At 40.9% G+C, this 25,784-nt stretch overlaps 1 protein-coding gene across 2 annotated transcripts in view; it reads left to right on the top strand.

Annotated features, from left to right (window-relative positions):
* Window positions 1-25,784, top strand: part of SCAPER (S-phase cyclin A associated protein in the ER) — a 340,257-nt gene that overhangs the window by 312,351 nt on the left and 2,122 nt on the right. For both annotated transcript variants that reach the window (XM_044979453.1, XM_044979452.1), the window contains exons 30-31: window positions 22,197-22,388; window positions 25,337-25,388. In XM_044979453.1, coding sequence (XP_044835388.1) covers window positions 22,197-22,388; window positions 25,337-25,388 — 244 coding nt within the window. The remainder of the gene's footprint in view (window positions 1-22,196; window positions 22,389-25,336; window positions 25,389-25,784) is intronic.

Genomic DNA, 25,784 nt, shown 5'->3' with positions numbered 1-25,784 from the left:
GAATAATACCTTGAGCAAATAGGGAAGTTTAATATGTAAGTCCTGCTCAAACATAAAGGCTTTTCAGGAGTTCTTTTGCACCTAAGTTCTAATAGTCTTAGACAAAACTGGAGACCAGTGGCAAACATACAGGTTCAATATGTATAAAGACACAATTCTTGTTAATCAATTCTGAGGTAATCAGGTAGGTCAGAGAGTTGGAGGAAGGGTGGTAGATTTTATCTAAATTTGATGATGACCTCTTCAGAGATAATGTAGAACTAAAGATAAAAGAGGTAATATTTCAGTCATTTCAATTTTTTCTATAGAATATATGGATTGAGACATTGCACGTTGATCTTTATTATTTGATGCCACAGTATACATGTATTTCTGTAGATACGTGTGATTTGTAGCATTTCTAAATTTGTGTCTGATAACTTTCTCATCTGATTAACAGTTACAGTGTGTTGGCCTGCGGGTTAGTGCTTTATAAATTGAAGTTGATTGGGATAAGAAACTGAGGCCCCAGTTCAGGAAGATTCTTTAAGCACATGAGTAGTTGAGACTTCTCACACACTTAAAGTTAGGCATGTGCTTGTGTAACTTGCTGAATCAGGACATTAAACTGGCTGGTTATCCAGTTGTACACACCTCAGTCAGGTGAAAACAACATGCAAAGGACCATGCTCATCTATTGCTATTATGAGTTTACAAGTCTCTGAATGAACCAGCTCAAACCTTTAAACCTCTTTTCAGCTTTGACCACAGAGCTAATGTGAACAAATACTGGAGAAAAGGGTTTTTTTTGTGAATGAGACACAGGAAGTATGCATTTATTTAAAGAGTAATAAATAAACTTTGAAATGACTAAGATAACTCAGCATGAATGTTGAATAATGATTATGAACCATAATTAGGATCTGCTCATACTGAACTTTCATCCGAGAAGCATAAGCAGAAGAAAAAAATCGAAGGGGAACCTGTTTCACCTGAGAAAGCACTAAATCATCACATTCAAAAAGACTAGCAAATCTTTGTGTAATATTTTTTGCGTTTAAACAGAAATGTTGTATAACTGTTTTGGAGCTCACAAAAAAAGAAAATAAAATATGAACACACTGTATGGCAGTAGATAAGCTCAGGCCAGAAAATAGTTCGCATTAACCTTCCCCGTAGTTTCACTACTTTTCTCATGGCACCCACACAAGACCTTAGAGAGTAGTTCTAATTTAAAATAGACTACACTGGTCCAGGCACATGCTAACCTTACAGCAGGAGAGCCTCAAGGCATCTTGGAATTTTTTCCATTAAGAATATTGCAAACTCCTACCTTTTTATGCTGTAATGGAGCTAATCTTTTCCAACGTCTGTTACTTCTGTATGTTCTACTCATAACGGAATTTCATCTGCTTTAGTTCTTCATCTGTTATAAGAAAAAAATATTAAAGCAGCTACTTACAAAACTTTTAATAAATCTTTTAGACTAACACATATTTGCTTATGTATTAAAATTTTAAATTAGGAACATATTGAACCTATGTTTTCAGCTAGATTTCTTGTTAGCATCAGGTTTGGTAAACATGTTTACATATTTAAATATGCTGTTTGGTTTATAACTATCCTTTGTAGTAAGTGATAGAAAGATTTGGGATTATTATAGTGTTTGGCCAAATTCTCCCGTCAGTTATATACCCATGCTAGACCAAAACCCGTAAAGCTATCCCAAAAAGGAAAATGCTAGTGATGTGACGAATGTTATTTCCAAGCTCTGTGTTCTCTAACTACCATTCTTTTTGGAAGCATATATTTTTATTTTAAGAAACTAAACATTTTCAGATAAACAAAATGATCATTTTTAACCTTGAGAGTACCATTCTGAATACTGTTTTCAACATAGAAATAGTACTTTGATCCATGATAAATGTTAGAGACAAATTTACAACATACTTTGTTTAGAGGTTATAGCCTTGCCAATGATGGAGTTAGCAAAATGGGGAGGGGGGGAATAGCTTGACCTTAAAACAGAAGAAGAGCCTGAGTGGTGACATATTCTGCTGATTAAATGCTAGCAGCATGGGATTTGTTTATATAAGCGCAAAGAAATAATGCAGATCTAACTTTGAAGAGAAACTGAACTACTGATATAAAGACTTATTTCTTTTACAGAGTTGTAAATAACCTGACATAAAACCCAAGCACTTAACTGTTTGATGGAGTACTGTGAAACTAGAAAGAATAACTGCAGTGTATTTAAGTTCCTGTTTAGTAAAATTATTAACTCTTTTATACCAATTAAAATTTGACGTTTATATAAATGATATATAAATAGTAATAGTCTCCATATTCACAATGTAATAGTAAAGGTCCAGTGTTTATAATGGACATGTTCAGGTTTGGAACAGCACTCACATAACAGTCTGAAAATTGCAAGTGGTGCCATTTTAGATCCATTAGCTTTTTAGCCTGAGCTCCTCCTAGGAGAGTTGCATCTGAACAGGGAATAAATTGTGGCAGAAGAACACAGTCAAGTAGAAGAGAACGTTTTGATGCTTCATTTCACATGGAGTGAAATTTTGTTGAGAAAGATAAGATACATTTCTTCTTCGAGTGCTTTCCCTGTGAGTGCTCCACTCCAGGTGACGGTGCGTCCCGGCGCCATTGATCGGAGATCTTCGGTACCAGTGCCTCATAGGGACGCACGCACTCAGCTGCTGTCTTGCAGTCTCGTTAGAGTCTGCCTGAGCACACGCATCCTGTGCCCCCCTCAGTTCCTTCTCAACCGTCCTCGGCTGAAGATGGGACTCGAGGCAGTGCTCATCCTCTTCCCTGGTCTCTGAAGGAAACAGTTACAAAGAACATAGAAATAGTTAGTTAGTAACATCCCAGTTGTTTTCCTTCCTTTAGAATAGTTACTTAGTGTAAACAAAAAACAAAAAAAAACTTTTTTCCTCAAGTTAGTCTCCCGCTGAGACACACTCCCCTGGCATTCCCAGAGCAATAATGCCAGGGGCTTCAGGATTCAAGAAATGTTCTTCCTGTCAAGACTGTATGCTAAGGTCCGATGGACATTCACGTTGTGTGAAGTGCCTCAGCGAGACACACATCCCTGCCAAGTGTGTCCATTGTACGAGCCTCAAAATCAGGGCTCATTGTGACAGGGACCTGAGGCTGAAAATGCTTCTGATGCAGAAATTGCTGAAGCTGCCTCTGGAGACAGTCAATGACAAGCCTTCTCCCTCACGCTCCCCGGCCAGGTCCAAACCAATTGAGAACACGGCTTCACCCTCTCAGGTGAGGAGGCAGGAAGCCCAACCATCTCCGAGCAGAGACTTTCACAAGGGTAAAGGGTCTCCTGTGAGATCCTTACCTTCAGACAGCACCGAAGGCAGGCACCTCCAACTGTCCCAGCACCTCACCCACAGCTCCCACGGAGCGAGCGCAGAGGCAGAGACCTGACTTCCCATGCTGGGAAGGTCTCCCCGGCACCAGTCCCCTCAGCACTGAAAATAGACACAGTGCCGACAAGAACGTCAGCACCGAGCCTGCCTGCCGCTCCGATAGCAGCAGCGGACCTCCCGCAGGGCGCCTACAAGCGACCCGCAGCACCTGGAAAAGCCAAACAGAAGTCCAGGCACGCTTCTGAGCACAGATCGCGCTCAGCGGAATCACAGCCCAGGGAGCAGCAACAACAGTTCCTAAGTCAGGACGACTTCTCAGTGGCACCTGAGCCTAACTCTCCGCTCCTGGACACATAGTGCTCACTCTCTGACCAGCCGCTCTCCCCACCTGACCTGGCTACCTTTACTGACAGCAAGCCTGATATGCAGCAACAGGCGGAGTTCTCCCCACCTGCCTCTCCTCCTCCACTGGAACCTTTTGCACCTCAGTCCATGGCGCACAACCACCAGCCTCAGTTTCCATACTTCACTCCCCCCGCCCCCGTGGGCGGCACCTAACTTTTCTTATCCTATTATGACTTGGCATCAGTGGTACCCTTGGCCAACTCCTACTGCCACCCACCCTCATGCTTCTTCCACCAGACCACAAGCTCCTTCTGTGCCTCTATCTCCAGCTCCATCTACTTCTAGAGCGCCTGAACCCCCCTCTGAAGAGGTGGGCTATGGACCATACCCTGATTCACCGACTCTTAACTTTCCATCAGCTCCAGACCGAGCCCTCATGCCTCCACCTCCACAGAATGTGGACGACTTTAAGCAATTCCAAGAACTGTTCAAGAGGGTGGCACTCAGTTAAGACATCCCTTTAGAGGAGGTCCAGGAGACACAATACAGACTCCTCAAAATCCTACAACCCTCTGCACTCTCAAAGATCGTGCTTCCCATAAATGAAGCACTCCTAGAACCAGCTGATGCCAGACCCCATCCTCTATCTTAGCAACTTGCAAAAAGGCTGAACGTAAATATTATGTTCCTGCTAAGGACGTAGACTTCTTATTCTCTCATCCACAACCAAATTCTCTTGTAGTGGATGCAGCGACACACAGGATGAAACAGCCGCACTACTGGCCCACCCCGCAAGACAAGGACCTCAAACACCTTGATCTCTTGGGATGCAAGGTTTATATCTCCTCCATTCTGCAGTTCAGAATTGCAAACTATTCCACCCTACTTGCAAGCTACGACTTTGATAACCACAATAAACTCTTTGATTTTTACCTCGCATATCCCAGAGGACAAGAGAGCAGACTTTAAGCCAGTCCTCATCGAGGGCCAGTTGGTCTCCAGAACAGCCCTACAAGCATCTCTAGACATGGCAGACACAGCAGCCCGCACTACCACAACTGCACTGGTTATGCACAGATCTTCCTGGCTCTCTGCATCTGATATCCCCAAAGTCCTGCAGACCAAAGTAGAGGATCTCCCCTTTGATAAAGGTAAACTCTTCCCCAAGAAAACCGACGAAGTCCTTCACACAATGAGAGACTCTAGAGCGACCCTCCGCACCCTGGGCATTTACCCATCCCTTTCCAGGAGACAATGGTATCAACCTTATCAGAGGCCACGCACACAACAGTGTCACCAGCCTCAGCCCAGACCATACGATATACCCGCTTGACCTTCTAGGCACAGACAAAACGAAGCACAAACAGCTACTTCCCACCCATCAGGGAACAAACAGCAATTTTGAAGTGTTGGTCGAGGGTCTGCACGACCACCCCTTAACTCCACCGCCTATTTGCCCATTTGGCCACAGCCTCCAGGGTTTCCACCATGCCTGGCAGCAGATTACACAGGACCGTTGGGTCCTAGAAATAGTTCAGTCCGGTTACTCCATCCCTTTTATATCCTATCCTCCTACCCTTCCCTGTCCCTCTTCAAGGACCCCTCTCTTGAGCACCTACTTCGCATAGAAATGGCTTATCTTCTACAGCTAGGTGCAGTGGAACCTGTGCCGACACAACATTGAGGAAAACGGTTCTACTCCCACTACTTTCTGACCTAGAAAAAGACCGGGAGAGGGAGGCCTATACTAGACCTATGCCGACTGAACAAATTCATAAGGGTACAGAAATTCAAGATGGTCACAATAATACCTGCGCTGGAACAAGGGGACTGGTTCATAGTCCTCGACCTACAGGATGCCTATTTTCACATATCCATTCATCCAGCCCACAGACACTTCCTACGATTCACACTCTGACACAACTATTTTCAATACAGGGTACTCCCTTTCGGACTCTCCACAGCACCGAGAGTATTCTCCAAGACCCTAGCCGTAGTTGTGGCCCACCTCTGATACAGGCAAGAATTTGCCTACAACTCCTTGGCCACATGGCAGCCACCACCTTCGTGGTCAAATACGCCAGGCTGCACATGAGATGTCTTCAGGGTTGGCTCAACTCCAACTACAAACCCAGCAGGCACAGATTCTGCATGCTGCTAACTCGTCCAGTGAATGTACTAGCTTCCCTACAATGGTGAACAAGACCAGAGAACCTCTGCATGGGCATTCCCTTCCAGCAACGATCCCCAACGCTCATGCTCACCACAGATGCTTCCCTGATCGGTTGGGGAGCGCACCTGGGGGGACACACAGCACAAGGCCGCTGATCTGCACCAGAGACTAGAGCTCAGAGCAGTGAGACAAGCCTGCCTTCACTTTCTTCCCCTCATAAAGAACAAATCTATCCAGGTCCTAACGGACAATATAGCATGTATGTTTTACATCAACAGACCCGGGGAGCGCAATCGCACTCCCTATGGATGGAGGCCATCTGCTTGTGGAATTGGTGCATACAACACCACATACAAATTACTGCTTTATACCTACCCGGCTGTCACAACAGTACTGCTAACGCACTCAGCAGACACTTCTCCACAAAACACAAATGGGAATTGCACCCCACGATATTACAACAGCTCTTCTCCCACTGGGGCACACTGTCAATAGACCTCTTTGCCACAACCCAGAATCGCAAATGCCACCTATTCTGCTCCAGAGTGGGATTTGGGACTGCATCCCCAGGAGACGGGTTTCTTATCCCGTCGAACAACTCTCTTATGTACACCTTTCCACCAATCCCTCTGATACCCAGGATTCTACACAAGATCAGAGACAACAAGGCCCGTGGCGGCACAGGATGCACACGCTCAGGCAGACTCTAACAAGACCTCGAGACAGCAGCTGAGCGCATGCATCCCGACCAGGCACTGCTACTGAAGATCTCCGATCAACGGCGCTGGGACTCACCGTCACCTGGAGTGGAGCACCCACAGGGGGACACATCTCGAAGAACCTCAGTTACTGCAAGGTGAGTAACTTTCTCTTCTGGAGAGTTAGTTCCATCTCACAAGAATAAGTAGTGTATTTTATACGGAATATCTATGGAATATGCTGTAACATCAGCATGTTTTTCTCCCATCAAGCTAAAAAAAGCTGTACCCTCAGTTTAAAAGTTGGGTGTAAAAGCTTTCCAAACCACTGCTTAGACTTCTACATTAGACTATTCTTTTATGTTCCATCCCTTCTCATTTCCTTATGTTACAGTAATTCTGTCAAACTTTTCATCTGCTCAATGAGGGTTATAAAAGAAGGAGCCAAGTTTGAAGTTCCTAGCCATTTTTTAGTTACGCCACACAATTCAAAAAGGGAAACCAAGTTTCCTCAAACATTCTTAAATAAATTATCTTGGGACTAAAATAAGCATAAAAGATTTCAGTCCAAAAGGAGTTTGCTTGGGGAAAGTTATGAGCAGCTGAAAAGGTTACAAGAAAAGGGGAGTTAGAATGAAAACTGGAACAGAACCTCAACTATGGGATTTGCTGCAGGAAACGCCCAAGTATACAAACACATTTTGCAATATCTAGAGCATATTCTCCCAGATTGTTTAAGATGTATAAATGTAGCCATTTCTTCACCAATCCCCTCAAATCAAACAGAAGTAATAACAAGAAAGTACACTTTCATGTTGTAGGTTAATCCATTATCACAGCCCCCTGTGCATTATACAGTATCCAAGTGGCATTGGTCTGATTGCATCTCCGAAGACCAGCTCTGTTAAAATACCCGAACACTGTATTTTAGGGACCTGGAATAATGGATTATCATTGTAGATATTACATACCAAGATGAATGGGATTTTGTGTATGTGACATAGTAGATGGGAAGTATTATTTATCTCACAGTGAGGATATCCTGTCCTCTCATACTAAAGATACCCCTCCAGAGGTGGGGACCCCAATTATTAGGAAGAGACAGGTAATAGTAATGGGGGATTCTGTTGTTAGAAATATAGATAGATTTGTGATGACCAAGAACCGCATAGTGAATTGTCTGCCAGGCGTGAAGGTTGTAGACCTCTAGATAAACTTATGTGCAGTGCTGGGGAGGAGCCAGTAGTCATGGTACACATAGGTACCAATGACATAGGGAAAGGCAGGAAAGGGATTCTGGAAGCTACATTTAGGCTGCTAGGTAAGAGATTAAGGTCCAGGACCTCTGTGGTAGCATTCTCTGAAATGCTTCCAGTTCCACGTGCAGAGCCAGTTAGGCAGAACTGCAGGGTCTCAATGCGTGGATGATATGAGGCTGTTGGGAGGAGGGGTTTAGGTATATTAGGAACTGGGGAACCTTTGGGGAAAGAAGACTGTACAGGAAGCATGGGCTCTATGCATACCAAAACAGAACCAGATTACTGGCATGTAAAATTAAGAAGGTTGTAGAGAAGTTTTTAAACTAGGGGCTGGGGGAAAGCCAACACAAGTGCAGAGGAGCACATGATGTTTATATGAGACATCCCTTAGGGGAGGATTTATTAAAGGGGATGCTATATATCCTAGTAAAGAGGAAAAGATAGACGTTGATAAAGTACAGCTAGGAACTGAGGAGAATCAGTCAAATGAAAAAGAGTCCCATCACATGAAGGCAGAGAACTAAATATTGACAAATTTTATAAGTATCTATATACAAATGCTGGAAGTCTAAATACTAAGATAGGTGGACTTGAGTGCTTGGTATTAAATGAGGATATTCATATAATAGGCATCACAGAAACTTTGCAGAATGATTATAATCAATGACACAGTAATACCAGGATACCAAATATATAGGAATTACAGGCTAAATTGTGCTGGTGGGGGAGTGGGGTTATATGTGAAAGAAAGCATAGAGTCAAATATAGTAAAAATCTTAAATGAATCAAATTACCCTAGAATCACTGTGGATAGAAATTCCTGGCTTGAATAATAGGAGTATAGCAGTAGGATTATACTACCGACCACCTGGCCAGAATAGTAATGGTGATTGTGAAATGTTCAGGGAAATGAGAGAGGCTACAAAAACAGAAAACCCAATAATAATGGGAAATTTCAACTATCCTCTTATTGACTGAGTACATGTCACCTTAGGATGGAATGCAGAGATAAAATTTCTAGACACCATTAATGACTGCTTTTGGATCATCTAGTCCTGGAACTCACGAGGAGAGAAGCAATTTTTTATTTAATCCTAAGTGGAGCACAGGATCTAGTCCAAGAGGTGACTATAGCTGAACCATTCAGTAATAGCAACCATATTGTAATTGAATTTAACATCCTTGTAGCGGGGAAAATATGGCATTTAACTTCAAAAAGAGGAAATATACAAAAATGAGGAAGCCAGCTAAATGGAAATTAAAAGGAACAGTCACAAGAATGAAATGCCTGCAAGCTGCATTGAAACTATTTAAAAGCACCATAATAGGGGCATACCTCAAATCAATAAAAAAAATAAAATAGAACAGTAAGAGGACCAAAAAAATGCCACCTGGCTAAACAGCAGAGTAAAGGAGGCAGTAAAAGGCAAAAAGGCATTCTTTAAAAATTGGAAGTCAAATCCTACTGAGGAAAATAGAAAGGAGGATAAACTCTGGCAAGTCAAGTGTAAAAGTATAATTAGGCAGGCCAAAAAAGAATTTGAAGAGCAACTTGCTACAGATGCAAAAGCTAACAGCAACAGTTTTTTAAGTAATCGGAAACAGGAACCCTGCCAAACAGTCAGGGTCACTGGACAATCAAGGTGCAAAAAGAACACTGAAGGAAGATAAGGCCAATGCGGAGAAGCTAAATGAATTATTTGCATCAGTCTTCACTGCAGAAGATGTGAGGGATACTCCCACACCTGAGCCATTCTTTTTAGGTGACAAATCTGAAGAACTGTCCCAGATAGAGGAATGGAGGAAGTTTTGGAACAAATGGATAAATTAAACAGTAATAAGTCACCAGGACCAGATGGTATTCACCCAAGAGTTCTGGAGACTAACTGTGGTATGAAACCTACCACTTAAATCAGCCTGTGTACCAGATGACTGGAGGATAGCTAATGTAATGCCAATTTTTAAAAAGAGCTCCAGAGGCAGTCCTGTCAATTACAAGCTGGTAAGTTTACTTCAGTCAAGGCAAATTGGTCCAAACTGTAGTAAAGGACGGAATTGTTAGACACATAGAGGAACACAGTATATTGGGGAAGAGTCAGTGTGGTTTTTTGTAAAGGGAAATCATGCTTCACCTGTCTTTTAGATTTCTCTGAGCATGTCAACAAGCATTTGGATAAGGGAGATCCAGGTGATATAATGTACTTGGACTTTCAGAAAGCTTTTGACAAGGTCCCACACCTAAGGCTCTTAAACAAAGTAAACTGTCATAGGATAAGGGGGAAGGTCCTCTCATAGATCATAACTTTAGAAGACAAGAAACAACGGGTAGGAATAAATGTTCAGTTTTCACAATAGAGAGAGGTAAATAGTAGGATTCCTCAAGGATCTGTATTGGCACCTGTGCTGTTCAACGTATTCATAAATCATCTGGAAAACTGGGATTGCAAAGTTCTGTAGACAATACTAAATTATTCAAGATAATTAAGTCCAAAGTTGATGCAAAGAGTTACAAAGGGATCTCACAAAAGTGGGTGATTGGACAACAAAATGGCAGGTGAAATTCAGTGTTGATAAGTGCAAAGTAATGCACATTGGAAAACATAATCCTAAGTATCCATGCAAAATGATGGGATCTAAATTAACTGTTACCAATCAAGAAAGAGATCTTGTGAGTCAACATGGATAGTTCTCTGAAAACATCTGCTTCGTGTGCAGCTACAGTCAAAACAGCTAACAGAATGTTAGGAACCATTATGAAATAATAAGACAGAAAATGTCATAATGCCACTATATAAATCCATGGTACACCCACACCTGTAATACTGTGTAAAGTTCTGGTCACCCCATCTCAAAAAAGATATAATAGAGTTGGAAAAGGTATAGAGAAGGGGAACAGAAATTATTAGGGGGATGAAACAGCTTCCACATGAGAGAATAAAAAGACTGGGACTGTTCATTTGAGAGAAAAAATGCCTTAGGGGGGGAGATATGATACCTGTCTATAAAATCATGAATGGAGTGGAGAAAGAGAATGGGAAGTTTAATGTACCCCTTCTTATAACACAAGAACCCGAGGTCACCCAAATTAATAAGCAGCAGGTTTAAAACAAACACAACACACAACACACTACTTCACACAACACACAATCAACCCGTGGAATTTGTATAACTGGGTTCAAAAAATAATTAGGTAAGTTCTTGGAGCATAGATCCATCGATGGCTATTAGCCAAGGTGGTCAGGGACACAACCCCACGCTCTGGGTATCCCTATACCTTTGACTTTCTGAAGCTAGGACTTGGTGACAGGGAATGTATCAGTTGATAATTGCACTGTTCTATTCATTCCCTCTGAAGCACCTGGAACTAGCCACTGCCGGAAGACAGAATACTGTACTAGATGAACCATTGGTCTGAGCCAGTATGACCATTCTTATGTTCTTACGAGTTCCTGTGATAGATAGGGACACAACTTGACTAAGTAAAGTCAAATGCTTTTGGGAGTTTGTTCCTTTGACTAGTCTTTAAAGCTCATTTGCTCTCTGACTATGGAGGACAGCATATTGTCAGCTTTCCACCACATTGTTTTTAACATAAAGCATAGTGACCATTTTTTTTAACAGAAGAACAAATAATTCAACATGAGTGAATATTTTTTAATTAATATTCAGATATTTTGGGACAGTGACAATTTATTTTTTTATGTTTTGTAGAGCTCCAAACATACAGACAGTGCTCAGCAAATAATAATAAATGGTGAGATTTGTACACTGAGGATGACTTGCAAAAGATGATGTTTTATTGAGAACTTGACTTGTTTGAATCTGTTCAATACTTTCTTCTTCCAAATTTTGTTTTGCCTTTGTGTACACATTAAAAGTTGCCACTGCCTCTGATCAGACAATTAATTAGCCTCTTTGAAAGATAATTCCAGTGTTTTTGTCATGGATATGGGCAAGAATAAATGGCATGAATGATACCTTTCCAAAACTGAAAATGTCTGCATAAGACACAGAAACCAAACCTAAATCTACCACAAGGAGTAAGCTAAATATTCCTTTAAAAATCAGCACTTCTACTCTACAGTAATCCTAGATTCAGCTTCTACAATATACAAGGGGCAGAAAAGAGTGTGATTGAGGCTGCATTGTCCTTTTGTTACTTGTAATAAAATTTTTACAGTACTTAGTGTGTGAGCTTGGAGACACTAAAAACCAATCTGTGATCTTAACTGAAGTTAAGCTTCTTTAAATCTGTTTAAAAGTTTCTGGCAAAATTTTAAATTCAATTAGTCATCGTTGTCGTTCTCTCTCTTTTTTTTTTTTCCTCCTCCACCTCTAGACATACGTAAAATGTGTGCAATTACCATTTGGAAATAAGAATTTTGGATTGTCACCAAAGATCCTTGTTGTTAGGTTAAAAAATGTAAATCCTCTCAAAACAATTGATTAAGTTACTGTACTTTAAGATGTTAATTTCATAATATGCATTGATATTTAAAACCTGCATATGGTATTGTAGACTTTATCTAGTATATAAATCATTATCTTGAACTCAAAGTTGGCTAATGTGAAGTCTTTGTTTTCCCAGTATTTACATACATTCATTCTGCAGATTTGTAGCTTTGACTGCAAAGTTTTAGTTTGTTTAATGAGAAATATATTTGTCAGTCATGGAATATTTATGCCTCTTAGCCACTTAATTGTAATTGTATGACTGTTAAGATTAGAGGATCCTTTTCTCAGTTTTTGTTATAAAATTAAAATACCACTTCAAGAGATTTGTCTTCTACTTTGAGATATAACTGCTAGTCTACACCACTCAAAAGAGCTGAATCCCATTTGTTATGAAGATGTCAGAATACTGCTTTGACATGCATTCCTCTGGCTCCAATTTCATAGATATGTGCATATTAGTAATTTTCCTTTGTGTAATCAAAAAGAATATAGAGACTGATTAAATCAAACATTCTGTGATTGGGCAGTTGGCCAAAATAGAGAGCCCCATCTTATTATAGCTTCTCTGTGTAAAGGTTCCCCATAGATCCACACATGGATATGTTCCTGCCCATTCAAACAAGTAGGTCAACTGCCCCTTCAGGACTGTCTCTCACTTCCCCATGCTCCTCCAAGGGCTCTTTGTGGGCTCCAAAATCCATACAGAAAAGGAGAGTAGCTTTGGGCTACTTATGCATCATTCCCATCCCCAGCCCTGGGGAAAATCCATTCGGGGCTATTGGAGCCTTATGGTTATTAACTTCTGAGCAGAGCTCTTTCTGCACAGGAGACTTTCCTTTAAGAGGTAGAGAGTGCCAAGAGTGGGGAAGGGAAGCCCTGTTCGCACTCCTGTCTCGACAGAGATCTAAGACAGAGCTGCGGAGTCCAGGAAGTGGTGTGGATGACCTTACCCTGCACCAATACCCCAGATCTTTGGGCCAAACCACTGCCAGTTCTATGAAGGGGAAAACCCTGTCTCTCAGCAGAAGAATTAGGAGGAAATGTTGTGAGGGCAACCTTGTGTTTTCTTTGCAGCCATTCCATCCCACAGGGAGGGGGCAAGTACAATTTTTTTTTCCAATTCCTTGATTTGATTATCCTTCCTTAATATTTAGAATGCTGTGTAGCATATCACCTGTCACATGTCATTCACTTTTAGAATATATCCAGCTGTGAAAGGCTGAGACTTCTAGACTGGTGCTAACTATTACATACCTAGGAACATTTATGTTTGGCATTCTAATTATATATATATATATATATATATATAGTGCAACAAGCTACATTTGTATAGTAAATATTATCCTGAATGAACTGTTGGATTGGGAGTAAAAGGAAGGAAACAAAGGCCTGGTCTACACTAGGCGTTTAAATCGGTTTTAGGAGCGTAAAACCGATTTAACGCCACAACCGTCCACACTAGGAGGCACCTTATATCGATTTTAATGGCTCTTTAAATCGGTTTCTGTACTCCTCCCCGACGAGAGGAGTAGCGCTAATATCGGGATTAACATATCGGAATAGGGTTAGTGTGGCCGCAAATCGACGGTATTGGCCTCCGGGAGCTATCCCACAGTGCACCACTGACCGCTCTGGACAGCATTCTGAACTCGGATGCACTGGCCAGGTAGACAGGAAAAGCCCCGCGAACTTTTGAAATTAGTTTCCTGCTTCCCCAGCGTGGAGCGCTCATCATCACAGGTGACCACGCACAGCTCATCAGCACAGTTAACAATGCAGTCTCCTGAGAATCGAAAAAGAGCCCCAGCATGGACTGCACGGGAGGTACTGGATCTGATCGCTATATGGGGAGAGGATTCAGTGCTAACAGAACTGCGTTCCAAAAGACGATATGAAAAAGTATTTGAAAGAATTTCTAAGGCTATGACGGATAAAGGCCACAGCAGGGACTCACTGCAGTGCAGAGTGAAAGTTAAGGAGCTCAGACAAGCCTACCAGAAAACCAAAGAAGCAAACGGAAGGTCCGGGGCAGGTCGAAAAACATGCCGCTTCTATGCTGAGCTGCATGCAATTTTAGGGGGCTGCGCCACAAGTACCCCACCCCTGACCGTGGATTCCGAGGTGGGGGTTGTAATCTCTGCCATGGCTGAGGATTATGCAGACGGGGAAGATGAAGATGAAGAAGAGGAGGACGACCTAGCAGAGAGCACACAGCACTCCGTGAGCCCCAACAGCCAGGAGCTTTTTATCACCCTGACGGAATCACCCTCCTCCCAGCCCTCACAAGCAACTATCCCAGACAATGACGCCATGGAAGGGAGCTCTGGTGAGTGTACCTTTGCAAATAGCAAACATTGTTTTTTAAGCAAGCGTTTTTTAATGATTGATTTGCCCTGAGGACTTGGGATGCATTCGCAGACAGTATAGTTACTTAGAAAAGTTTGTTAACATGTCCTGGGATTGAGAGGAAATCCTCCAGGGACATCTCAATGAAGCGCTCCTGTAGGTACTCCAGAAGCCTTTGCAGAAGGTTTCTGGGCAAGGCAGCCTTGTTCCGCCCACCATGGTAGGACACTTTACCACGCCATGCATGTAGCAAGTAATCAGGTATCATTGAGTGGCAAAGCATAGCAGCGTATGGTCCCGGTGACTGCTGGCATTCAAGAAGCATCCGTTCTTTATCTTGTTGTGTTATCCTCAGCAAAGTGATATCGTTCAGGATAACCTGGTTAAAAATCAGGAATTTAAGTAAGGGGGGTGGCCATTTTTCTAATGGGTTCGTGGACTGCAGCAGCTTAAAAAAAAACCTTTCCTGCACGTAGCGAAGCGGGGGGAGGGGAGGAGTGAAATGCCGAGGATCTTTTTTGTGTTTGGTCACCGGCGATCTTCCCCAAGCTACCAGCCACGCAGTGGGTGGGGGGGTGGGAAGGTTGTTGATTAGCAGGGAGCTAGCGTGGTATTAGCCATGCGTTGGGGGGGAGTGGTAAATCACTACAGAAGCCAAAAGACAGTGGCTTACCATGGCCGCATGCAAGCTGAATTCTGATGCCTGGACCTGTGTCTGTGAGATCTGTAACTCCAGAGCTGCAAGCACTCACTATTAAGATGAAAAATGTGACCTTGTAGGGAAATCACATGTGCTAGGTGAATAGTGCTGTTCACTGTGAAAGAGTATAACCATTGTTCTGTAAAATGTATCTTTCTAAATATTTATCTTCCTCATGCAGCTGCAAATTTTTCAACCATCCCTCCTCCATCCCAAAGGCTAGCACAGATAAGGCGGAGGAAAAAGAAGACGCGAGATGAGATGTTCTCGGATATTATGGAAGTTACACGCAATGAAAGAGCTCATCTGAATGAGTGGAAGGACGTGGTATCAAATTACAGGAAAGAGGCCAGTGAACGTGAGGACAGGAGGGATGAGCGTGAGGACAGGAGGGATGAACGTGAGGACAGGAGGGACAACCGAGATGAGAAGTGGCGGCAGGAAGATCAGCGGTGGCGGGATGCAACTCTGGGGCTGCTGCATGATCAAACTGACGTGCTCCGGCGTCTGGTGGAGCTTCAGGAACGGCAGCAGGATCACAGAGTGCCGCTGCAGCCCCTGTGTAACCACCCTCAACCCTCACCATGTTCCATATCCTCCTCACCCAGACGTGTAAGAACGCGTGGGGGGAGGCTCCGTGCACCCGCCCACTCCACCCCCGTGGACAGCCCAACAAGAAGGCTGTCGTTAATGTGAAATTTTTTTATTGGCCTTCTCCATCCTTCCTATCCTCCTCCCAAACCACACCCTTACTTCTCTCCCTCTTTTTATAATGAATTAATAAAGAATTCATGATTTTTAAACGAGAGTGACTTTATTTGAATAAGTAAGCTGTACTCGAAGGGGGAGGGTGAGTTGCTTACAGGGAATGAGTCAATCAAGGGGGTTGGGTGTTCATCAACAAACACAGCAGTCACACTGTACCCTGGCCATTGATGAAGCTCCTTTTCAAAGCTTCTCTGATGAGCACCGCTTCCTGGTGTGCTCTTCTAATCTCCCTGGTGTCTGGCTGCGCGTAATCAGCGGCCAGGTGATTTGCCTCAGCCTCCCACCCCGCCATAAAGGTCTCCCCCTTACTCTCACAGAGATTGTGGAGAATACAGCAAGCAGCAATAACATAGGGGACATTGGTTTGGCTGAGGTCTGAGCGAGTCAGTAATGTGCGCCAGCGCGCCTTTAAACGGCCAAATGCACATTCCACCACCATTCTGCACTTGCTCAGCCTGTAATTGAACAGATCCTGACCACTGTCCAGGCTGCCTGTGTATGGCTTCATGAGCCATGGCATCAAGGGGTAGGCTGGGTCCCCCAGGATAACGACAGGCATTTCAACATCCCCAACTGTTATTTTCTGGTCTGGGAAGTAATTCCCTTGCTGCAGCCGTTTAAACAGAGTAGTGCTTCTGAATACGCGAGCGTCATGAACCCTCCCTGGCCATCCCACGTGGATGTTTGTGAAACGTCCCTTGTGATCCACCAGTGCTTGCAGCACCATTGAAAAGTACCCCTTCCGGTTTACGTACTGGGTGCCCTGGTGCTGCGGTGCCAAGATAGGGATATGGGTTCCATCTATCGCCCCCCCCCACAGTTAGGGAATCCCAGTGCAGCAAAGCCATCCACTATGGCCTGCACGTTTCCCAGAGTCACAACCTTTCATAGCAGCAGCTTTGTGATTGCTTTGGCTACTTGCATCACAGCAGCCCCCACAGTAGATTTTCCAACTCCAAATTGATTCCCGACTGACCGGTAGCTGTCTGGCGTTGCAAGCTTCCACAGGGCTATCGCCACTCGCTTCTCTACTGTGAGGGCTACTCTCATCTTGGTATTATGGCGTTTCAGGGCAGGGGCAAGCAAGTCACAAAGTTCCATGAAAGTGCCCTTACGCATGCGAAAGTTTCGCAGCCACTGGGAATCGTCCCACACCTGCAACACAATGCGGTCCCACCAGTCAGTGCTTGTTTCCCGGGCCCAAAATCGGCGTTCAATGGATAGAATCTGCCCCATTACCATCAGGATCTCCAAAGCGCCGGGGCCCGCGGTTTGAGAGAATTCTGTGTCTACGTCCTCATCACTGTCATCGCCGCGCTGCCGTATCCGCCTCCTCCTCGACTCGGTTTGAAGGTCCTGGTTCACCATATACTGCACGAGAGTGTGCGAGGCGTTTAAAACATCCACGATTGCGGTATTGAGCTGAGCAGGGTCCATGCTTGCTGTGCTATGGCGTCTGCACAGTTCACCAAGCAAAAAAGGCGCGAAACGCTTGTCTGCTGCTTTCAGGGAGGGAGGGGTGAGGCTGTGCCCAGAACCACCCGCGACAATGATTTTTGCCCCATCAGGCACTGGGATCTAAACCCGGAAATGCCAAGGGGCGGGGGAAGCTGCGGAAACTATGGGATAGCTACGGGATAGCTACCCACAGTGCAACGCTCCAGAAATCAACGCTAGCCTCGGACCGCGGACGCACACCACCGAATTAATGTGCTTAGTGTGGCCGCGCACACTCGATTTTATAAAATCTGTTTTACAAAACCGGTTTATGCAAATTCGGAATAGTCCCGTAGTGTAGACGTACCCAAAATCCCAGAGGCACACTATTTTATAAAGATCAGGTGTATCTTGTGGCCACTGGATTCTTGCTGTGAATGAACTGGTTCTGTGTCAGTAGACCTCCTTGCATTTCTTTCTCATCACAATATTTGGAAATGCCTCTTGTTTAATGAGATAGTTCTTGGTGTAACGCTGAATTTCAGACACTGCACTGTTTCATAGTAATCTATTGCATATGTTAATTTTCTCTTTACCCTCTTGGGTCATATTTAACATGTAATCAGGATAAAATAACAAGGCTGGCATTAAAGGTAGGTGGCATAGGCTGCCATCTAGAGGCATCAGAATTGAGGAATTGTGCTTTCCCAAAAGGTCAGCTTCACAAACACCAGTTCAGGATCAAGATGGCTCTTCACTGTTACACAGTGCTTGCAAAGTGCAGCCAGGGCCCAGGAAGTGCTGAATTCACCTGTAAGGAGGGATGGATGCCTGACACTAGGTTACTAGAGACACTGGATGCTGTTGGGACAGGAAGCTGAAAGGTCAGTTGGTGGGATAGTGAAAGACAGACACAAGTAGGCACCTCCCAAAGGCCTTTCTAACTGCCAAACTTATACATGACCCCTTCTTCCAATGAAAAGCATAAACACACCCTCCTAGGTACCAAATTCCCCCACAAACTCTAGTGACAAGTATCCTCAATTGGACCCTCGTCTAGCTGCCAGACCTCTTGCATCCCCAGCTTCTGGTGACAATAGCAAGAAAGGTGTCCCTTTCCTTTTAAAGGTTTTCCATTTTAAAAAGTGTGGTCACCCTACACAGCCTACTCAACAGGAAAGGAAATAGGAAGAGGTCATCACATCAGCCTTCTGCCTAGAACTCTCAGAGAGCTCTGACAACAGTTTGCTCTTGTTTTAATATATGCAAATTAAATGCTAAAAGTAGTGTAAGAGATTGGGAAGGTTGCAAATTCAGGCAGAGACCAAACATGAAAAATGTCAGTCTTCAAAGTGAATGTTTCAGAAAGTTAAGAATAAGTGAAAAAAGGAAAAATGGAAACAATATATATATATAACTAATATATTTTGTGCCATTTTTAAGTTGTGTTCTCAGTAAGTTCTACGTTTCAGCTAATATGACAATGTTATCTTCAACTCTACAAGATGGAATATAGCTCCTAATTTTAACAACATTTAACTTTTGAGTGGACTGTGCCATTGGCCCCAGTTCAGCAAACCATTTAAATATCTTCTTAAAGTTAAGGGCATGAGTAAGTCCATTCCTACACAGAAAAACACTTAAATATGTGCTTAATGTCAAGCATGAGAGTCCCATACTGGGGCCTTTAGCTCTAACATGTAGCTGAGAACTCCTCACTATAGTGCATTGAGCTTCACATTATGAGTGTTAGCTGTGTTATTTTACTTGTAGACAAACAAAAATGCAGTATAAAAACCTTTAAAATAGTTACTTTAGCATCGTATTTTCCAGATACCTGTTTTCTCTTCCTTGGTAGCTGCATACATTGTGAGTGTGGTTCAGCCAATGTATGTAAGCATTAGTTGCCCATCTCTTTACCAGGTTCCTTTCCTAATTGTTTATGTATTGGGCCAAAATACAGCTTGAGGTAAGCAGCTGCATCTCCCACGGCAGTTCTCTGAGACGAGTCCAGCAGTGAAGTAAGCAGTAGAGCTTTATGATTTTTTTTATTTAAAAAAAAAATTGCAAAATATTATTTTTACTAATTCTAATAAGAAGTGCTGTAAATGACACACTGGCTTAAGTTGGTCAGAAAATGGGCATAAAAGTCATGAAGCTTTTACTGATTTGATACTTAGGCCTCAGTTCAGGAAAGTATTTAAGCAGATGCTTAACTTCAGGTATGTACTTAAATCCTTTGCTGAATAGAAATGGCCTGAATTGGGGATTTTAGTAAATGTGACAAACAAGTGTATGCTCAACAAGCTGGAGGAAGAGTGGCAGGAAAAGCCAGTTACAGGAGAATTACCGGTTCAGATAGACAATGAAAAAATAAGCACTTTTCTTCACTGAATTGTGGGAAGAGGGAATTCTAGCTCAGGTTACAGCCTCTTATTACATCACTACTCTGATCCTACAAATCTTGCCAGGATCCCTCAGCAAAGAGGCAAGTGAGGCTCTGATATTACTATTTTAAAAAAGAGAGAAAAATTAACTTTAATGTTGAGACTCTACTTAACCATCATAAAGGAGAGTAAAAGGGAAGGTTTTGATTTGTTTTCTTTATTGTTCACTATTATAAATCAGATGCTGAATTTTATTTACTCCATTCACTGAACGAAGAAGCTGTACTTTTGTTGTAATTCTCTTGTTGGTTTCTTCAGAGTATATACTCCCAGTTGTATCAGTTTTATCAGCCATGTTGGATACAATGAACTAAAATCATTAAATTGATTCCATATGTGATAAATGCCAGACTTAAAATAATCAGTGCCTCTAGTATATTAGCTCACTGCATTTATTTGTGATGCCTACATAGTAACCCAGCCTTAAAACTGAAAAGAAAAAGATTTTTAAATATTAATTCTATGAATGCAGTAGCTACTTGGGGATGAGGTTGCTAACTATCCGTACATTCTTTGAATAGCTAGTTAGAATTGGTAGTGTAGGATGAGAAATGAAGTACCCTGGAAATCACTTTTCCTGCCCGTTTGTCATGTACAATAGCCATTAACAGGAAGCCAAAGAGTTCTGTCATCCTTGAGTCAGAATTGTATCAGCTGCAGTTATTCCAGCCTATGGTGGAATTTTTAAATTAATTACTCTTATAGCAGTAGAATTTAAAAGAGAAGAATACAGAGTTACATTAAAAATATTGAAATAGCTAGGGTTGAAAACAGTAATTGTACGTTCAAAAATGGTGATCGTTTGGTTACAGAATTTGTAGCTGATAATTAAATATAGATTCATCCTGGTGCTTTACTGATAATGTAGATAATATTTTTCTCAAAAGAGCAGTGTCTGAATGCATGCTAAATTGTTACATATTTGGTTGTTTTTTTTAAATTCCTCCTGGATTTAAGAGAATTAAGACATTCCTATCAGAATTCTCTGAAGGGTTTTCAATGTCTTTTTGGCTATTGAACTAAAAAATGTGAACTATTACTTTGTTGATCTTGTTCTTAAACCAAACTGCATTATCAACTGAGAGTGTGTTCTTAACGTATTGTTAAAAGTGCTTTGAAAACTTGTAAATCCCTGTAATTTATGTTCCTGTGGTCTCCACTGCTTCTTTCTGTCCTTCTGGTTTTAATTTGAATGCAGTCCTGTCTGGGTGTGTACCTGTAAAATTGTGTTTTTCCAAGTACAATTTACAGTCATGACCTTAAGTTTTACAGTGTTCCTAACCTTATAGGAGCTTCCTCCTATACTGAAAAGCCAACTTTGGGTCAAGCAGCTCTTTCATATTATAATTGTCTAATCAAGGTTACTCGGAACAGATCTGATTTTGACATTTTTTAGTTTATCATCAAGACTTTGTAGGACTAGTGAGTAAATTAGGAGGGGTCCCCTGCAAGATACCATTAATGGCATTGCTTTATTTCTTCAGATGTACACAGTTGTAAACCTAGCCTGCTTCATGACAACAGTTCCATTTATCTAAACAATTCTCCTTTTAGAGTGAATGGCACTGATAGAAACTGAGATAAGAAATACAGATGGGAGGATCTTTCTGAGTCTATACTTGCTGAAACTCATTGCTGTGCAATTTACAATCACCTTTTCTTTTCAGTGCCTGGGTGAATGTGTAGCAGACATCTGTGATGAAACAGTCTTTTATAATTGCTAGAGAGAATTATAGTAAAGGATGAATGTGCATCATAAGGGTTATTTCATTACTGGTGATCTCTTTATTATTTTTCTAAAATCATGCTTATATTTTAAAAGTGTGTATTTGTAAATTATTGTCTCTTTGCAGTATTTCTTTGTCTCTTACTGCACGATTAAATGATGTATAGTAATCTTCAAATAACTCTGGTTTTATTTGCTTAGGGGTTTTTTTTAATTATGCAAGAAAAGGATGCTTTATAATCAAATATTCCTTACATTCTTGTAACTGCTATGGATATAATACTTGTATTACAGAAATTATTTTGATTAAATCCTCTGAGCTTTTCTTTTAATATTCATTACACATTTTTTTCTCAACCATGTTCTTTTAGTTACTATAGTTTCCAAATTCCTGTCAGTTAATGTAAAAGGAAGAGCAGATAGCACAAGTGTTCTAATGTTGTGTTACTCTTGTATTTTCAGGTAATTGTACAATCTGGCCGTCACCCCACAGTGCTGCAAAAACTATGCCAGTTGCCTTTCCAGTATTTCAGTGATCCTCGCCTAATCAAAGTGCTCTTCCCTACGCTAATAGCTGCTTGTTACAATAACCCTCAGAACAAGATCATTCTGGAGCAGGAGATGAGTTGTGTTTTACTTGCCACATTCATTCAGGTAGATATTCTAGTGACGTGCAATTACACACAATCTGACAACAATACTTTGGTCTTTTCTGTGCATATCAAATTAATTCACTTTAGATAGTACAAATAAATAACATTTAAGCACTTTAAAACATCTTCCAATTATTTTTCAAACCACAGATTATTTCTGTACTTGAGGCTTCTTGTAGTACTAAAAGGTTTCTAAGTAGTTGGGTTCTCACTGTCACATGTGGGACTCTATTTTCATTAAAGTGACTGGACACGGTGAAATTTGCACTAGTTGCAGCTATTACTAGACAACTTTTAAAATACCGCTTTTTGAGGAAGATATTTTATTGTACACGTTTGTTTTCTATAATGCATCTAGTTACAGATAGATACACAACTACATGCTGTGTACAACAGATTTGCAGAGAGAATTTAACGATCGTTCGTGTGTGTGTGTGTGTATATATATATATATATATATATATATATATATACACACACACACATAACACACGCGCACACACAAATAAAAATACCAGAATATATATTATGGTCCTGATCTTGCAATCTTTACATGTGTAAGTAAACCACTGAGTTAATTGAGACTGCTCTCATGAACAAGGGTTTGCAGGATTGTACTCTCTTTTTGTAAACTGATGTTCTGTGCTTTATTCATCAGCTTACAAAAAACATATATATGAAAGTTTTATTAACTATTTTCAAATTAAAAAATACATGCAGTTTAACTAAATATTCTGATTTTTTTTAGTTAAAACATTTTGATGTTGATTGAACAGATTGAATTCTGTAGCAGTCAAGTGAAAGTTACAATTGTTGATAAAGCAATATTGTTCGTAGTTGATGATGTATGACCAATTGAATGGAGAAAATTAAGTTGTTGGGTTTTTTTTCAAAAGCTTTCAAAATTTTCCAATTCTAGACTGGATATATTTTGGGGAGAGGACATGAAAGTTAAATAATTATTAAAACGTCTTCAGATGACATCACGCTTTTCACTGTAACTTTCTATTTTCATCATTTTGAATACTCAAAATTTTTACATAATTGTTACAAAGAACACTAGAATTTAACACTGAAAAATTTGTTCCTCTTGTAACCATCTCATTTTTGTATGCATATAAAAATATAATTCTTTTTTTATTTTGATTTTTCAAAAGTATAAACATATGCTTATAGGAAATCTCTAGTTGCCTTTTATATAACTTAAGAAACACAAGTTCAACATCACATGCAAACAGCAGTTTCCTCAACCAGAAAGGGAGGGGGGGGAAATTACTCCAGACACTAATCTGATCCTTATAATTGAAGTTATTTACCTAGCTTTTCTCACTGTAAGAGTGAAACAGGCATTGGTGATGGTCTCTGATCGAGAAGCCACAGCATAAATAAAATTACAAAGGTTAGCTTTACTTTATTAAATATTAATTCAGGTGCTGTTTGTCCTGATTTGCAGTTCATAGGAACATTTGAAGTCAAATGCCAATGGCAAATTGATTTCTTACAGGTTTTTAGAAAATGTTTTGACATCAAAATTAAAAATCTAATGGCAGATCCTCAGCTGGTACAAATTGTCACAGCTCTGTTGACTTCAGTGGAGCTATGACAGTTTACACCAGAGAATCTGGCCCGAAATGTTTAAAGCACATAATAAGTACTGTAAGAGTCAAGGAATTTTCAGATATCAATAAGGAAATAACAGATTTACATTTATATTTATATGTCAACTTACTGTCATCAGGAGACAGCCTCTGCAGTCCTTACTCAGTTAAATCTACCATTTGCTTTAATTGGAGTTTTATCTGAGTTCGGACTTTAGGATCTGCCTACCTCATTAGAGAACGGGATCCTTTATGCTAGGAAATGCAAAAAGAAATTCTTCTGGTTATTTTAATATTTGGCAAATATATTGGATATATACAAATATATATCATAAAAAATGTCATTAAAATGTAGTTGTGTTTTAGAAATGTGTACAAGGCTAACTCAGAAGAGGAAAATGATTCAATCGGACTTTACAGCCATACATTTAATATCACCCCAGAAACAGAATTCTTTCCACACTACAGCATCCTAGTTATTTTTGTTGTTTCTGGATCTGGATGCAATGCGTTTAAATAGATCAAAATATTATTTAACAGAATATATGTGATTTGATAAATCATTGCTCTTAGAGAATATATCAGCATGAACCAAAAATATCAGCTATGTTTGACAGATACTTAAATGAAGGGCCTGATCCTGAAAGCCCTTACTACTGACTTGAGTAATCCTACTGGCTACTTATGGGCATGAGTCTGCTTCCATTGAAATCAATGGCAAAGTTCAGACTTCACTGGGATTGAGCCCTGCATAAGCAAAATACTACAAACAGGGCACATGGTATGCAGGATTGGGCACCTAGATTTTATTATGATCTATTACTATTGTGCAGTCAGTTACTGTACGATCTAGAGTTAGTTACATCTGTGACAAAACTCCCATTGATTTCTATGAGATCAGGATCAGACTCTTGCTGTAGATAGAGATGATAAACATTAGTAATATGTGAGTGACAACTGAAGAAATCCTTAAGTATATATTATACAAAGTGGAAAATATGAATCTGAGACGACTTCTGTTTTAAAGAAATGCAGCGGTAGCTAGAGTTTTATTAAAGTTAAAAATCATATAATGATAAGAAGTGGTTCTAATTTCATAAGAAGGTGTTCTGCATGCACAAAATAAAGGCATTTTTCTGGGAAGTGTTATTAAAATCAACTGCATATAATATGATTTAAATGTTAACAGTATTTTGTTATTTCTTTATAACAAACGGATATGTTTATTCATTCACAGGTTTCATTAGAAGGATTTTATTTTCTTGTAACTATGAAAAATTAAATCTCATCTCATTTTTACTTCTTCATATAGTAGATCTGAAAACTAAATAACATTTGTTTTATTTTATAGGATTTCACACAGAATTCAGGCCAAACAGATAACCAGTCTTCTCAACAAAGGGGTATGTCTCCAGTGAAATTTACCAACTTAGCGATTACATAACAAAAATGTGGAAGATCTTGCATTTACTGTGATTAGCTCATGGTATCTGCCCTCACAATAAAAAAGTGCAGTAAACATAAAATGACATCACATATTTAGGGAGACTCTTTTAGCTTAAGTTATTTACATGAGTTGTAACATAAGTTTTACTGCTTGTAGCATCAGACATTCAGAATGTAGATATTGTTAAATGCAGTGTGATGTGTTAGTGTATCCTGCAAACACTTAAACGTGCATACATTTACTCATGTTAGTAGCTCTCTATTCAGGGGTTTTAAGTCACTGGAGCCAGATGAAGATTTTCAGTGCACCCCAATAGTCCCCCAGACAATGGCCGGAAACTATGAGTAAAATA

Source organism: Mauremys mutica, chromosome 11, assembly GCF_020497125.1.
Source record: "Mauremys mutica isolate MM-2020 ecotype Southern chromosome 11, ASM2049712v1, whole genome shotgun sequence".
NCBI lineage: Eukaryota > Metazoa > Chordata > Testudines > Geoemydidae > Mauremys > Mauremys mutica.
This window is presented reverse-complemented; position numbering and strand designations above follow the sequence as displayed.